Source organism: Leucopleurus acutus (genome assembly GCF_964270905.1).
Source record: "Leucopleurus acutus genome assembly, chromosome: 4".
Taxonomy (NCBI): Eukaryota; Metazoa; Chordata; class Mammalia; order Artiodactyla; family Delphinidae; genus Leucopleurus; species Leucopleurus acutus.
Genome location: NC_139146.1, coordinates 117,583,581 through 117,600,435, shown reverse-complemented (window position 1 = coordinate 117,600,435; position 16,855 = coordinate 117,583,581). Strand labels below are relative to the sequence as shown.

Here is a 16,855-nt window from a genome sequence, read left to right as displayed (position 1 = left end):
TTGCATACCTTTGAATAAAGTAATATAACTGTGCTTTCACAAAAAAAGAATCCAAGGCAAAAAGGTAGGTTACGTAGGCTGCTTGCACACGCTGGTGCATACTACTGCGGTCTTGCCTGGATCACTGTAATGGTCTCCCATTTGGTCTCTTTGCATTCACTCTGTCTGCCCTGCCTTCCCACATCCCCTCCAAGTAATTCTTCAATAGACTGATCTTCGCAAAATATAAAATCCGAATGTGTCACCCCCTTCTGCTTAAAATTTGTCACTGGTTGTTTCCCGTTGCTGTTAGGATTGAGCCCAAATTCCTTATCATGGTCTACTGTGGTAGATTTGGCCTCTGCCTGTCTTTTCATCCTCATCTCTCACCAGCCTTCGTATACTCTGTACTCCAGACATACTGGCCTTCTATTACATTTCTCAAACATTCTATACTTGCTCCTACTGCAGTGTTCTGTAAGCCTGGGACTCGCCCTTCTTACCTCCCCATCTCCAGTTTCACCCTCACCCACTCCCACTTAACGGTCAGACTTTCACTTCACCACCACTTCCTCAGGGAAGCCTTTGTTTGCCACTGAGTCCAGTCAGTCTATTGTATGCTTTGTAGAAACACATTCTTTCCTTTAATAGCACCTATCAGTTTGTAGTCGTATTCTTGTTAGTGCCATTATTTGGCTAATAACTTTACCCCAGTGGAATGTAAGCCCTGTGACAGCAGGATCCACATGTATTCTCATTTATCACTGAATCCCAGTGACTAGCACAGTGCCTGGCATGTGGTTGGCACTTGGTAAACACTTGAATTAATGAATGGGTTGACTTTGGAGTTGGTCATGGCTGAACTTGCAGGTTGGGGCAACAGTGAAGAACCCAGCTTTGAGAAGCCAGAAGCAGAGTCTCTACCAGTGGGTTTAAACCACTATGTCTAAAAGTTTTCAGAGGGCTAGAAAGGTAACCTGTTGGTCGCTAGAAGGATCAAGTAAAGGATTTTGTTTGTTTACTCCCATGGTTAACTGTAATCGGCCAACCAAAAAACAATATAGAAACTAAGTATGTTGATAATCTACAAACTGAGTATCTTAAAAGTACAATTTGGCCTGAATGAATACTATATTAAGAATGATTTTTATTAAAAGGAGAAACAATAGGAAATGTCTGTGCTCCATTTTATTTTCTGTTATCGCTTATAATGGTTTAATATGAAATTACTAGTTAAGTTTTCCAGTTGAAATATCGTCAGAGTTGTGAGAGAGAAAAATATGCTTATTGATTGACTATATTTTAGTATAACTTGCTGATTTCATTGAAATTGGCTAATATAAATTATTCTAATTCAGAGAGAGCTCTACATCTGAATACCAAGTGGTGAGTTAAGTATTACTTATGATTGCCATTATAAGTTTTAAATAGTGAGTAAGTGGGGAGAAAAAATGGCAGCAAAAGAACAGGAAAAGGAGATGGGAATGAGAGAGACAAAAAGCAGTAAAAAACTGCTGTCTATTTTTAGGTAATATGTCAGGGAAAGTATTGCCTGATCCTGTTTTAGTGGAGGCTTTCAGTTGTGTTTTCCATGTTTGTTTGTTTTTTTAATACAATTTTTAAAGCTAAAGAATGTTTTCACATGTGGCTGGAAAGGGGTGGAGGAAGGATTTCTGAAGGAGGCTAAGTGGGAATTAGTGATAATTGAGGAGTAAACAGAGAGCACAGCTTTGGAGGTATTGTGAAAAATTATTCAAAAACCTGAGGGGTTTTTGAATGAGAAATGTGTAGATGTTTTCATTAAAAGTATGAATATGGGGCTTCCCATATGGTTGAGAGTCCGCCTGCTGATGCAGGGGACACGGGTTTGCGCCCCGGTCCGGGAAGATCCCACATGCCGCGGAGCGGCTGGGCCCGTGAGCCATGGCCGCTGCGCCTGCGCGTCCGGAGCCTGTGCTCGGAATGGGAGAGGCCACAGCAGTGAGAGGCCGGCGTACCGCAAATTAAAAAAAAAAAAAAAAAGTAGGAATATGATAACTATCTTTTCCCTTAAATTGTTTTCTTCTTTTGATTTTAAAATGTTGTTATAAAATTACCTTTACGCAACTATGTAGATTTTATAATAGTTTTTTTATTTAAATAGCTTTGCGGTATGGAAATGAGTCATCATCTTGATTAATTATTCATTCAAAATGTTGCCTTGAATTAGGGAAGATGCTCTAATGATGTCCTGAATTGTTTCAGATTGCAACAAATCTCGGTGACATATATCACTTTATGAGTGGTACATTTTTTGGTGTTCAGCAGAAGATTTTGTTGAAAGAAAGAAGTCTCTGGGAAATAACTGTCGAATCACTTAGATACTTGACAGAAAAAGGACTCCTACAAAACGATACTATTTTGACAGAAAAAGGACTTCTACAAAAAGACACTATTCATGGGTCGGAAGAAGAGTTCCAATATAGTTTTCACATTACAAAGTTGGGACGAGCTTCTTTTAAGGGTAAGAGTTTACCTAAATCTCATTACTAATCTGAGAAAATGCATTGGAAAAAATAGAAATTATTATGTAATGTTAAGTTGGATTTGTAATTTCATATTAATAATATTAATCTTATCTTACAAACTGTTGGACTACTTCAACTTTAAAAAGTTGAAAAGTGTTTTGAAACAAGTAATTTAGAGTACTGTAGAGGTATATGGAGAAAAGGGTGGTCATCCCTCCTTCATGCTCCCCTCCCTCAGCAGTCATAAAATCATAATATCTTACCAAGAATAACAATTTGGTATATATTTTTGCAGACATTATCTGTAAATTTCATAACAATTTGATACATATATCCTTCCAAACATTTTTGTGTGTACGTGTATATGTGTATATATATACATATACATGTATATGTATATATATACACACACACACACACACACACACACACAGAGCTTGCTTTTCTCACTTATAAAATATCATGAGCATCTTCACATGTTAATCCCTTTAAATCTACCTCATTTTTCTTTTACTACAATAGTCATCCATAGTATGGATACCATAATTTATTTCACCACTCCCCTATTGATGGACATTTACTGTGTTCCTGATTTTTCTCCATTATAAACAAGGCTGCTTGGGCATCTCTGCTCATGTATTTTTGGAAATGTGTGGAAATGTTTCTCTGGGTTAGATTCCCAAGATTAAAGGGGTTGGGTCAGAAGGTATGTACTTATTAAATGCTGATGGATACTATCAAAATGACCTCCAAAATAGTTGTGTTAAGTTACATAGTAAGAGATTTTAAAGACTTTTGTAGTTAACTCCTAAACTAGACTTACTTTAAAGTCACCTCTTTCCCCCTTTGGTGATTATGAAAGATGAACTATTTGTGTCTTTCTTTTAGGAGCTATAGATTTGGCTTATTGTGACAGTCTCTACAGAGACTTGAAGAAAGGTCTTGAAGGACTTGTGCTTGAAAGCCTTCTTCATCTAATTTACCTAACAACTCCCTATGATATGGCTTCTCAGTGTCACCCTGATTGGATGATATACTTCAGGCAGGTGAGACAATAAGATTCTGCAATACAGGCTACAATAATGGATCAGGATTTGATTTTTGTCAAGTGATTATTCACATTTTTTCTTTATTAAAATATATTTGAAATTGGGCCCTTTGTCTTTGAGTTTTTAAAGTAGTAATATGGCAATAACATTTTTTGTTTGTTTCACTTAAATATTTTCTGTTAAATATAAACATGTTCATTATCAAAAAAATAAAGAAAGGTGCAAAAAAGAAAAAAAGATCATCCCTGGTCCCATTTCCCCAAAGGTAGTTTACTCGTATGATTTGGTGACCACTACATTTTATAATGCCTGGAATATAAAGAAAACCATGAAAGCCATCCCTGATGATTGATAGTTTAATTACATGAAAGCTCTATTACAGTCACACGTGATGTCACATCATGTCACACCAAACCCGGTGATGTTAATACCTGAGAAGGAATATCATCTTTATCAACAGTAGCAAGGTGGAACTGGCCATACTTGTTACAAAACCAAGTGGTAGAGTACAGTCTGTTATGATTTTACTGTGAACAGGCTAGATGCATGAACACATATTAGGCAGAAGCAATATGCAGCTTTTAATTGCAGGAAATTAACTTCCTTTTTAATGTCGTTTTTTAAAATTGTTACTCTAAGTTTTTCTAAGTGGTATTATTACAATGCAGTTACTTTCAAAAGCTTTCCCTCTTCTCTCTTCCCACAGACATCTCCCATATTAAACATGAGCCCATAGTCCATGGAAATCATAGTCCATGGTCACAGTATTTATGGCTATGTCTTTAAGTCATTCTACTAAAGTTTGTTATATTGGATTGGCCCAAAAGTTTGTTCGGGTTTTTCTGTAACAGCTTACGGGAAAACCCGAACGAACTTTTTGGCCAACCCAAATATTTTAATACTATATCTTTTAAGCTTGCAATATTTGTAAACAAAATATGTGGGTTTTTTCATATCTTTTATAATAATGAAAGTGTGATATGACTAAATACTGGATTTGATTAATGGCAGACTTTTTAAAGTTACAATTTAATTTTTCAATATATTTATGCTCTTTTTCTCTGTAGTTCAGCCAGCTCAGCCCAGCAGAACAAAATGTGGCTGTTCTGGTTGGAGTCTCTGAGAACTTTATTGGGAAGAAAGCATCAGGTCAAGCTATCAGGAAGGTACCATAGTCTTTTTTTCCTTCCTAAATAACTTAAGTTCATAAAACAAAATTAATGCTGTTGTATCATCTCCTTTGTTGACTTGATCCTTTTGGGTCACTTTTTTTCTCTTTAATATAATTCCCATTTTACTATTTAAAACATCTGAGGACCAGAAATTTAGGTATTTTTTTTAAACAGTATTTATTTCTGGGTGGTGTGATGGCCCTTTTTTTGTGTACCTTTGTATTTCTAAAATAGTCATGCACATGTAAGTATCATAGGAAAAGGTAAACCTTATTTTATCTATTTTTCTTAGGCTACTTATTATGGCTTAAATTATATAAATTGTAAAATATTTGTAAAAGGTTTTCACAGTATTATGGAATCCTGAAATAAGTGCAGTTAAAGGGAGAAAAAAATCTTCTAGAAACCTTTTATTAAGCATTCTACTTGGTATCAGGGATTCTAAGATAGGATGAGTTTGGGATTTTTGTTTTTGTTGTTGCTGTTGTCCCAAAGAACTCCCAATGTACTTGAAGTACATAAAGCATTTTAGAAGGTTGAAGTGGAAAAGCCAATACTCTTGTGTGATATCTTATATTTTTGTGTTTTAAAGTTTAGTCAACAAACATGAAGCAAGTGTTGAATGTACACACTAACCTTAAGAGAAGTGGAAATAATTCTGTGGCAAACATGCATTCAAAATCCTTAAGTTCATATAATCTTCCACCTCATAATACACTTTTTTTCATTTTTCATTTTCTTTGGTAATCTAATCTTCCTTGAAACCTAATTATCTTACCTACCATTTCCCCTATATCTTTAAAATTTATATAGATTTTACTGATTTCATTTTGAAAAATGGAAGGTGGTGTTTACTTATATTTGAATTGAATTGTGCAGCTGTCCCCTGTATTGATGTATCTCAAAATTATAAATATATATCACTTCAGTATTCATGTTGTCAATATTTAAATTGGGTCTTTTACCTCAGAAATGGCTATGTTGTTTAGGCCTTCAAAATGTTGACTAAAGATATTTCTTAAAACAAGCCTTTTGTATCAAACTCTAAAATATAAAATAAAAACAAAATCATATTAGTTTGCAACTCATTACCAAATAATAAACATTTATAAAACCTTATTAGAATGTATCTTTTAAAACTTGAATCAGAATTTATTTTTGTTACACTTTATGAAATATAGTCAATAAATGTTTGTTCAATTGATAATTAAATATTTAAAATAGTATGGGCATGGATTTATCTTAATTACAAATGGGTTAGTTACTAGTTCAGTGCTTTAGAAGTATCTTTTTAAAAAACTTCTGCAGAACATGATGTTTACTTAGAATCTAATTGATGTCTTCACATTGAAAAAGACCTTTAAACATTTTTTGTAAAAATCTTGAAATTGGCATGATGTGGCTTGTCTTGCCATGTAATATAATCACATCGTTTTTCTTGGCTTAGAAAATACATTCTAAGCAAAATCTACATTGACTCAATTTATAGTTAATAATGAAGATGCACTAATTGGGAAATTAAAAGGTAAACTTTTCCTACTTGTTTTTCAGCTATCATGCTTTTCAGCTTAATGCTTTTTAAAAGGGTGATCCAGTACAACATGCAGAATCTGTAATTCTTACATCCTTCAATGTGCCACCCTAAGTTCTCATCTTAAACATTCTTTTACTGTAGTAAAGGATATAATTTTATATTTTAAACCTACTTTTTCTCTTTAAAATTCATCTTTTTTTTCCTCTGATTTTAAGCATGAGTTACTCAGTTTCTGAGTTAGCTTAATATTAGCTATGAAATGCTTTACCCAAAAAATAATCACTAGGCACCACAGGCAAAAGCACATAACAGAATAGAAATAGTCAACTACAGGAAGCATTTTTCTTTCAGTGTTTTAACTTTGGAAACATTAATTATTTACCATGACCATGTGGAAATCATAGAATCTAGTGTTTACTTTTTAGACTTATTAACATATTTATCTAAACAAATGTGTTTGTCTAATTTATAATCACAGTCACACATATATATACCACCTATAAATACTACAGTAAATGTAAAGGTTTCCCCAATTCCTTTCCTTCCTGTATTCTTTCCTAAGGCTACCATAACAAATTAACACAAACCAGGTGTCTTAAAACAACAGAAATGTATTCTGGCACAGTTCAGGAAGCCAGAGATCTGAAATCAAGATGCTGGCAGGGCTGTTCCTTCTGGAGGCTCTGAGGAAGAAACCATCTTGCCTCTCTCCTAGCTTTTGGTGGTTGCAGGCAATCCTTGTAGATGCATCCCTCCAAAGTCTGCCTCCATTTTCACATTGCCTACTCTGTGTTGTTCTGTGTCGTCTCTCTTGTAAGGGATGACACTCATTGAATAATGGGCCCTTAAGGGCCCCCTGTATATCCAGGATGATTTCATCTCAAGATCCTTAACTAATTACATCTGCAGAGATCCTATTTCCAAACAAGGTCACATTCAAAGGTACCAGGGGTTAAGACTTGAGCATATCTTTTTTGGGGAACAATTCAACTCACTACACTCCCTATAGAAGGAACTTTAAATTGGGAACAATTTGGCATATCTCTTTTTTTACACTCGGAAAAACGGTAATTTGAACTAATCTAAAGTACGTTTGTTAGAACTTAGATTTATTTCTGTGGAACCATTCTATCCTTGCTCTCCTGTGGTACAACTTCATGCTCTTTACCTTTTGTCCATTTTGAATGTAATGTACATTTTTTAGCAGGTCCAGTACATAAACTTACTTGTGTCTTTCTAGAAGGTGGACAAGAATATTGTCAACAGAGTATACCTGTCTTTCGTTCTTTATACCTTGCTCAAAGAGACCAACATTTGGAGTGTGTCTGAAAAATTCAGTATGCCTCGAGGATATATACAAAACCTTCTCTCTGGAGCTGCCGCATTCTCCTCTTGTGTGTTACACTTCTGTGAGGTAATATCATTAAATAGATGATATATGCTGTGTGCATCTTCTGTTTTAACCATTACTGAACTCAAAAGCCAGTTAGTCAATATGTTCTCTTGTTTCTTCTGTTATTACAAAGCACTCAAAATTTGTTTAAAATATATCTTTGTTTTTATCCACTTACAAAAATACTATATACATGCATGTAATAAAGGTATTACAGAATGACAGAATCAACTAAAACATAATGAACAAGTAGGAAGTCCTTAGTTATCCCTACTTTTAGAGCTATCATTAATAGTTTCAAGTATTTGGAATCAACTCTTTTTTTTTCTACTCTTTCTTTTTGTTGTTGTTGTTTTTTCTTTTCTTTCTTTCTTTATTTTTGGTTGGATTGGGTCTTAGTTGCACCATGAGGGATCTTTCATTTCAGTAGGTGGGCTCTTTGTTGTGGCACACAGGCTTCTCTCTAGTTGTGGCATGAGGGCTCAGTAGTTGCGGCATAAGGGCTTAGTTGCCCTGTGGCATGTGGGATCTTAGTTCTTCAATCAGGGATCAAACCCACGTTGCCTGCATTGAAAGGTGGATTCCCAACCACTGGACCACCAGGGAAGTCCCTGGAATCAACTCTTAAAATAACTTTTCTCCATTGATGTAGATTCTGTGTGAGTGTCTTTCTCCTGAGTGGTAACTGTGTAAAGTGTTTGATTGGTATGTTACCAATATCCAGCAGATACCTGACTACTCAGTACCATGTTCTTTTGATTACCACAGTAATTTCCCATTTTTGCTTCCAGTGTCAAGCAGCTACGTCAGTTTCTACATCAAATGTGTGTTTTATAAAATAAAGAAGAAAACTTAATTTGGGCCATATGCATTTGAGATCGATTTATTTAAGACTTTACTAAAAGAAGCTTTCAGAATTTCCTTAAATAACACAACAAAGCTTACCAGAGTTTTCTACCCAGTTTTTTGATGAGTTTATAAGATAAGCCATTTTTGCTGCATTGAAATTTATTGTTTTGGGGTGGCATAGTAATATTTGTTTCTGTACTTTTTTTTTCTGTACTTATTTTTTTTTAATTTTTTCCACAATGAATTCTACTTTTAAACTTAAAATCTACTTCATTTGCCCTATCTTAAGCCTCCATATTCTGTGTGTATAGGGCAATTAGTTCTATCATATATGCTAATGGAGTAAATAATCCAAAACTACTTGGCTTTGGATTGAATGATAATTATTTTAGCAAATTTACCTTTTAAATACCTTTTATTTATGCTGATTTTTAAATTTTAGCTTATATTCCCTAATTACATGGTAGCTAATCAGTACACAAACATTATGGATAATAAGGAGAAGCTGGCCTTTAAAATGTATTTTCTTAAGTTTACTGTGTTTGTTCTTCATATTTAAAAAGGTGTTCCCTGATAATTCTATCCCTTTGTTTTACTTAGAGCTATAAGGATGTGAGCCTTACAGAATTGTTCAAGTGAAAGAATCTATAGGTTGAACTTCAAAAGCAACTATAATTTGATGGTTGATCCTAGGGTCAGTCTACCCGACAACTCTCATGAATGTATTTTCAATATTTTAAAGCATTTTTTTCTTTATAAAAAGTTATGTAGGACTTCCCTGGTGGCTCAGTGGTTGAGAATCTGCCTGCCAATGCAGGGGATATGGGTTCAATCCCTGGTCTGGGAAGATCCCACATGCCATGGAGCAACTAAGCCTGTGTACCACAACTACTGAGCCTGTGCTCTAGAGCCCACAAGCCACAACTCCTGAGCCTGCGTGCTGCAAATACTGAAGCCCGTGCACCTAGAGCCCGTGCTCTGCAACAGTAGAAGCCACCACACTGAGAAGCCCATGCACTGTAGTGAAGAGTAGCCCCTGCTCGCTGCAACTAGAGAAAACCCACGTGTAGCAACAAAGACCCAACACAGCCAAAAATAAATAAATTAAATAAATAAATAAAAACAACAAAAAAAGTTATGTAAGTGGAATAAAATAGTACACTGATCATATTAGTTAAGATACTTTTAACTGCAAGTAACAGAAAAATTCCATAGAAATTTAAACAATAAGGAAAAATGAATATCTTATGTAGCAGGAAAGCCAGAGCTAAGGCAGTTTAGGATTGATTGATTCAGTAGTTCTATTCAAGGTTTTCTTTTCTTCTTTTTTTGCTGCCATACTAGTGCATTGACTACTTTCCTAATAGTAGGAAAGTAGTAGGTCACAAAGTAGCTAGCTAATGTTGTTCCATGCATCACAAATGCTCACAGTGATACCCAAAGGTTAGAAAGGAAACTTAAAAAAAAAAAAAAAAGAAAAAACCAAACTACTATTACAGAAAATTTCAACCCTATATTTAAAAAGACAAGGTAATGTAATGAATACCCATTTACCCGCCCAGCTTTAAGAATTACCAACTCATGGTTTCTAATACTATTTTAAATATTGCTGCACTGAGCATCATCTTGTATTTGAATCCTTCCATATTCAGTATTTTGTCTTCAGGATAAATTTCCAGAGGTAGGAATTGTTTTCAATCATTTGGGAAAGAAAAACTATGCAATCACTTGCTGATGTTTTGATAAAAATGAATAGAACTCTTCTTATTGACTTCTTTTTCTTTTTTCTTTTTTAATTGGGGTATAGTTGTTTATTTTTCAATTTTCAATCTTTTTCCTCATCCTAAAACCATTCCATCAAATTCCTCAGTCTCTGCCATGTTTCCTTGTAATAATTTTGCTTGGAGTCATTGTTCATCTCTGGCTTAACCCAACTTCCAGAATTTACAGAAGGGAGCGTCCTCTCTGAGCCCTCTACCATGCAAACTAGATTTTGAAATAACTTACCAGATTTAAATTCTGCATATTTCTTTGTGTTCTGCAGGAACTTGAGGAGTTCTGGGTTTATAGAGCCCTTTTGGTAGAACTTACCAAGAAGTTGACTTACTGTGTAAAGGCAGAGCTAATCCCTCTCATGGAAGTGACTGGAGTTTTAGAGGTTAGTAGCCTCCTAGTTTCCCACCTGAGATGATTCCAACTAACAGAAAAATCAGGTTTTACTGTCATGTCACAGGGTAAGTGACAATAGCCTTATTGTTCATTTATCATGGGAATCTTTTTAATTAATTTAATTAATTAATTTAATTAATTAATCTTTTTAATTAATTTAATTAATCTTTTAATTAATTGCTGCCATGGTCTCCCAGAAATCCCTGTTAATCTGGAAAAAGTTCTGATGAAAAATCACATTCATGGGAAAAAATAACAGTAGGGATGGGGTGACTCTTCCCAAGTATATGTGTCATTCTTAACATCCCTTCCTTCCTCTACTCCAGTGAAGAATCACCTTCTGTCAGTTTAAACAGTGCTTGTTGAAGGTGGTGGTGACTTGGTGGCAGTGAGGGTCATTTACATTTTCTAAGGGAGTGAGGAGAAAGTATCCTCAGCTGGTTTCTTAGCTTTCTATTTTTGACCAACCCTTGATTCAGTTTATCCTCTGTTATTCAGTTCTTAAATCAGAGGAGTTCTGTTTGGGAATGCAGACACACACCCCTACCTCAGGTCCCCTGAGTAGATGGTAAGAACATTTTAGGGGTACTGGACTAAAACATTTGATTGGGGATGCCCCTAGCCTAAGTGCCCTAATGGGTTTCTTATTTCTGATTGCAGCACACATCAGCTCACTTAAGCTGCACAGAAAACTAGCTATCTTGCAGTCAGATTGGAACCACCCAAATGCATCTTTTAAAATTCCTCGGGATTCTGATGTGTTATCTCTTCATATTTATTATCTTAGTTTATTCCTGTCTCTGCAAGTGAATTTTTTCCCTTCAGTAAGACACTTAATTACTTTTTCCTAATCCCAAATTCTGATCCTAATGATTTTTGTAATACTTTTCAGGGTCGAGCAAGACAGTTATACAATGCAGGTTATAAAAGTCTAATGCACTTAGCTAATGCAAATCCTGAAGTGCTGATAAAAACAATTGATCATTTATCAAGACGCCAGGCCAAGCAAATTGTTTCATCAGCCAAGGTAAGCAAACTGTTTTTTAATCTTTATGATATATATATATTTTTTAAATTAATTAATTAATTTTTGGCTGTGTTGGGTCTTTGTTGCTGTGCGCAGGCTTTCTCTAGTTGCGGCGAGTGGGGGCTACTCTTCTTTGCGGTGCGCGGGCTTCTCATTGCGGTGGCTTCTCTTGTTGTGGAGCACGGGCTCTAGGTGCGTGGGCTTCAGTAGTTGTGGCTCGCAGGCTCTAGAGCGCAGGCTCAGTAGTTGTGGCACACAGGCTTAGTTGCCCCACAGCATGTGGGATCTTCATGGACCAGGGCTCAAACCCGCGTCGCCTGCATTGGCAGGCGGATTCTTAACGACTGTGCCACCAGGGAAGCCCAATCTTTATGATATTTTGTAGGGTAATCTCCTTATACTTTAGATATAAAAGCAAAAACGTTTAAGTATATATGCAAAAGTTTATACTCACAATATGTGGATAAAAATAATACACGTGTTATGATACAAGGTTTGCTAAAAGGAGGAAAAGGATCTCCTAAAAAATAAAGACGCTTTCAAGAGTTCATTGAAGTACGAGGAACTCTGGAACTCGCTGAACTCTGCCTCCCGCTACTCTTGACACAGAAGTCCTTTCCTCAGCATCCCCAACACCTTCACTGACAAGGAGCCTACAACCTCAAAAATTAAGTAGTTCTATTTTTGGACCCCTAGTGTTACAAAGAGCATCCCAATATAATGAGGCTGTGTTAAAATGTCTACCATGGCATCATAGAGTACTACCCTGTGGAACTAGACTGTTGCTTTGTTCATTTGGTAGCTTTTCACATACTTGAAAACGGCTCTTCTTGCCTCCAAGGGCTTCTCTTTTCTGTTTCTTTCACTTGTAGTAAATAACCTAGTTTTAGGCTATTCACTATACTGGTTACCCTTTGCTAGATGCAATCCAGTTTGTCATTACCCTCCTGCTCCATGTGGGTAAATCCATTACACAACAGTTTGGGATTATTTCCTTCTTGATCTCAACTATAGTTCTGTCCTTGTGGTCTGAAATCTCATAGTTTTTTGTTTTTGTTTTTTTAACTTCATCGTTATACTATTGTCATATATAGATCAGAAATGGCTGAAAAGTACATTTCCATCTTACTTTGTGAATAGTGCTCACATTGTTTGTATTGCTTTGATTGATCTTTACAACAATCCTCTGAGGTGGGCAGAGTTGGTGTTACATTCAATTTACAAATGAAGACACTAAAACTTGTTCCATTAGTTTAGGAGTTCTTTGGGTTGATAGGGATGAAGTTATAGTTATTTCCATTTCTGTAGCACCTAGCACAGTATTCAGCCTATAGTAGATATTTAGCAAATATTTGAATAAATAAATAAATAAAATTGGGGCTTCCCTGGTGGCGCAGTCATTAAGAATCTGCCTGCCAATGCAGGGGACACGGGTTTGAGCCCTGGTCCGGGAAGATCCCGCATGCCGCAGAGCATCTAAGCCTGTGCGCCACAACTACTGAGCCTACACTCTAGAGCCCACGAGCCACAGCTACTGAGTCCGCAAGCCACAGCTACTGAAGCCCGCACACCTAGTGCCCATGCTTGGCAACAAGAGAAACCACCGCAATGAGAAGGCTTCGCACCACATCAAAGAGTAGCGCCCGCTCTCAGCAACTAGAGAAAGCCCGTGCATAGCAACGAAGACCCAGCGCAACCAAAAATTAATTAATTAATTAATTAATTAAAGCTATTAATAAATAAGATTTAAAGAAATTGATTTACCCAAGGAAACACAGCTAGTCAGTAAGTAGTAGAGCAGGACTATAGAGTTACACTATATGTTATTAAGGATACAAATGGAGCTGCGGTAACGATGGCCAAAATAAGTGACTTTAAATGTTAAAGGTTTATTAGCGTTCACAGCTGATATGAGGAATCAGTTGTGTGTCCAAGGACCCATACTGCCCCTGTCTCATTGCTCAGCCAGTCTTAATATATAGCTTCCATCTTATGGACTGAGGTACACGCTCTCCTTCCCACTATCCCTTCTGCTTTTCCAGTAAGCTTGAAAGAGTAAAATGGATATTCCTTGCAGGATTTTGAGTAGAAGAGTGGGTTAGAGGTTGCAAATAGGGGATGGAAGTAAGGAAAACAGTTAGGATTATACTGAGGTTAAACAGGTTTTTGCAGGAATGCCACAAAAAAGTTGTGTGTCCTTAGTACATCAGATCAGGAGCCACAGGATGTCACTTTATCACATTACTGATAATGACTTTGATCATTTGGTTAAGGAGGTGTCATCTGGCAAGCTTTTCCACTGTAAAATTATTATTTTTCCCTTTTTATTAGTATTTTTGGAGTGGATACTTTGAGACTATGTAGATATCCTATTCTTCATTAAACTTTCACACACTTGTTTTAGCATTCATTGATGATTTTTGCCTCAGTTATTTCTATGATGTTTGTCAAGTGGTGATTTTCTAGCTCCATTGTTCCCTCTATATTTTTTATTGGCATTTTACTATGAGGAAAAGGCTATTCCTTCCTCATTTATCTTTTAATTCATTTATTTATATCAGAGTGAATGATGGGTTCATACTTATTTTGATACTCAAATGGTCTCAGAGTTGGCCAGGAAGAGCCCCTGCAGACTGGCTCCTGTGTCTTTTTGGCGTGTCCCCGTCATTATTGGTGTACTTTCTTACTTTCTGGTTGTATCTGTCAGGGTCTAATCATTAGGAACAGAAACCACACAGTAATTTGAACAGGAAAGCTTAATATAAAGAATTAGTCAGCAATGAAGACTCAACACAGCCAAAAATAAAAATAAAATAAATTAAAAAAAAAAAGAATTAGTACAGAGGTTACTAGTTGGCCTCTGAGGGGTAAACAGAACACTTCAAGTCATTTGATGTTGGTGGTGTTCTCTGTATTCTAATAATGTTGACATGTGAGTTTTGTATGGTTTACTTATTGTCCTTTGTGATCTGTAGAGTGCTTACAGGATGTGTTGGTAGATTCATTTTGCAGGGTCACCATTACCTCAGTTACTGGAAAGCTTACCTAATTACATTTTTTTTTCCTTGACTTCATTGCTTTATTTTTTTTTATATTTGAAATTTCCTTTTTTAATTAATTTTTATTGGAGTATAGTTGATTTACAATGTTGTATTCATTTCTGCTGTACAGCAAAGTGTCAGTTATACATATACATCCTAATTACATTTTAGACTACTTTATATAGTGCTAAATAATGCTATGCTTTATATCAAATTGGTAGAGAGTGGTTTTCTTCCTCTGTGTGATTTTGCTGACCTTTTTATCATAAAAATGTTATAAGAGAAATAGTGCAAATATTTCACACCAATATACTCAAAACCCAGATGCAACAAATACGAATATTTTATTTCTGGCTTTTTTAAAGAAAGGGGAGAAATTGTTATTCAGCAAATATTCATTGACATCCACTATGCGCTGGGTTTAGAAATACTTTCTTTGCTCATTATGCTTCTTTTGAAATTAGCCATATTAATTTTAGGAGCTTGAATAAAACTTTTCTTTGAAACACTGATAAGCTTTTAAAAGAGAGCATACTAAACTTTGAGGAATAGTAAAATCCATATATAAAGGATAACATTTTCAAGAACTAATTAAATTTTTGCAAAATTGTCTTAAATTTTATAGATTAAAAGTTAATTTTTAAGTGGCTGAGTCTTCAATAAAACAAATCTTTGAGAGTATTAAAGCTCCCTTATTTTTGGTATACCAAATGCAGTGATCAGCTAAAATGGCTTTAACTAAATGTCTTAGCTTCATTAATTGTAATCACTTGTTCTTAAGTGGCCATTTTTCAATCTCATTATTAGTTTTAATGTCTAGTTGGGTGGTATGTAAGGATTCAGGTGTCAAACAGATGGTGGTAAAATGTTAGCAGTTCTCTAGAAATTGGTGTTTTTGCCTCATATCTTGATTTTTTATTGTAGTTGCTGTTGCATGAGAAAGCAGAGGCTTTGCAAGAAGAAGTAGAAGAGTTATTGAGACTGCCTTCTGATTTCCCTGGTATTGTGGCCTCTTCTGTTGAAAAGGCATGAAACTGTCACATGAACATTTTTAAGTGTGAATTATTTATTGTACATATGTTTTATTAAAGATTCCCTGTAATTTATGAGTGAAAAAATATATTTTAATTACAAAGAACTGTGGATGATGTTTGAATATTCCTGTCACCCATAATTGCATACATAATTATGCATTATTTCTTTGCTCAAAAATCTGGGGTTTACCACAAAATGAAATCCAACTTTCTCAACATATCCCCAGCCTACCCTTGTAGCCAGATTTTTCATTATCCTCTTACCCATTTCTTTCATCAAACTGGACTATTTAAAATCCCAGAATTTTCCCTGGGATTTCCAAACTCTCTCTTTCCTAACTGCTTTATGCTATTCCCCTTGCATGGGAAATTATCTTTAAAATGTACTAAATACTTCAAGTTTCAACTAAGAATGCTAGAATACTATCTCCTCTAAGAAATTGTCCAAGTTCAACCTCCTCCCCACCCCATACATCATGGGTTCTTGCCCTCCTATAAGTATTGTGAGTCCCTCATTTATGCCCATGTCTTTTTTATTTTTATTTTCTTTTAATCCCCATTTTTTTAATTCAAACAGAAAGTCACAAAAATTATAATCATCCTCATCAGTTCACTCAGTCCCATGTAATTAATTTTTTTTCATCTTGATATTTTGTTAGCACTTTTATGAATTCATCAGCTTTCCATTAGAGTTCTGAAAATGCTTATTCATTCAGCTCAGCAGTATAGTCAGTTACCAGAAACCTGTACTTGTTAGTCTTTTCCATGAATTCCTTGAACATGAAACCCTTTTATAGGAATATATTTGCAAAAGCATCAGAGTACACCCAGAACTGTCTGCAAATGACAAAAGACTTAAAAATGACCACGGTTAAAGATTTGATGAAAGTTCATAATAATGCAATTGACAAGGAAATTTAGTTATTTCTGAGATGTACATTTTAAAGTAATAACTAGAATTATGACTATTATACCAGAACATATAAGATTTTTAGAAATTTCATGTACTGTCTGAAACATTTATATTAACATATTTCCATACAAATAACCCAAAGAAAGTTTAGTATTAGTTGTTTTTTTGTTTGTTTGTTTATAGTGCAG

General features: G+C 35.3%; 1 protein-coding gene across 2 annotated transcripts in view; it reads left to right on the top strand.

Moving 5' to 3' along the window:
* HELQ (helicase, POLQ like) overlaps positions 1-15,824 on the top strand; it is a 40,520-nt gene extending 24,696 nt beyond the window's left edge. For both annotated transcript variants that reach the window (XM_082837803.1, XM_082837804.1), the window contains 7 exons: positions 2,224-2,482; positions 3,375-3,532; positions 4,603-4,701; positions 7,482-7,655; positions 10,528-10,641; positions 11,545-11,679; positions 15,645-15,824. In XM_082837803.1, coding sequence (XP_082693929.1) covers positions 2,224-2,482; positions 3,375-3,532; positions 4,603-4,701; positions 7,482-7,655; positions 10,528-10,641; positions 11,545-11,679; positions 15,645-15,752 — 1,047 coding nt within the window. In that variant the 3' untranslated portion in view covers positions 15,753-15,824. The remainder of the gene's footprint in view (positions 1-2,223; positions 2,483-3,374; positions 3,533-4,602; positions 4,702-7,481; positions 7,656-10,527; positions 10,642-11,544; positions 11,680-15,644) is intronic.
* The last annotated feature ends 1,031 nt before the right edge of the window (positions 15,825-16,855 follow it).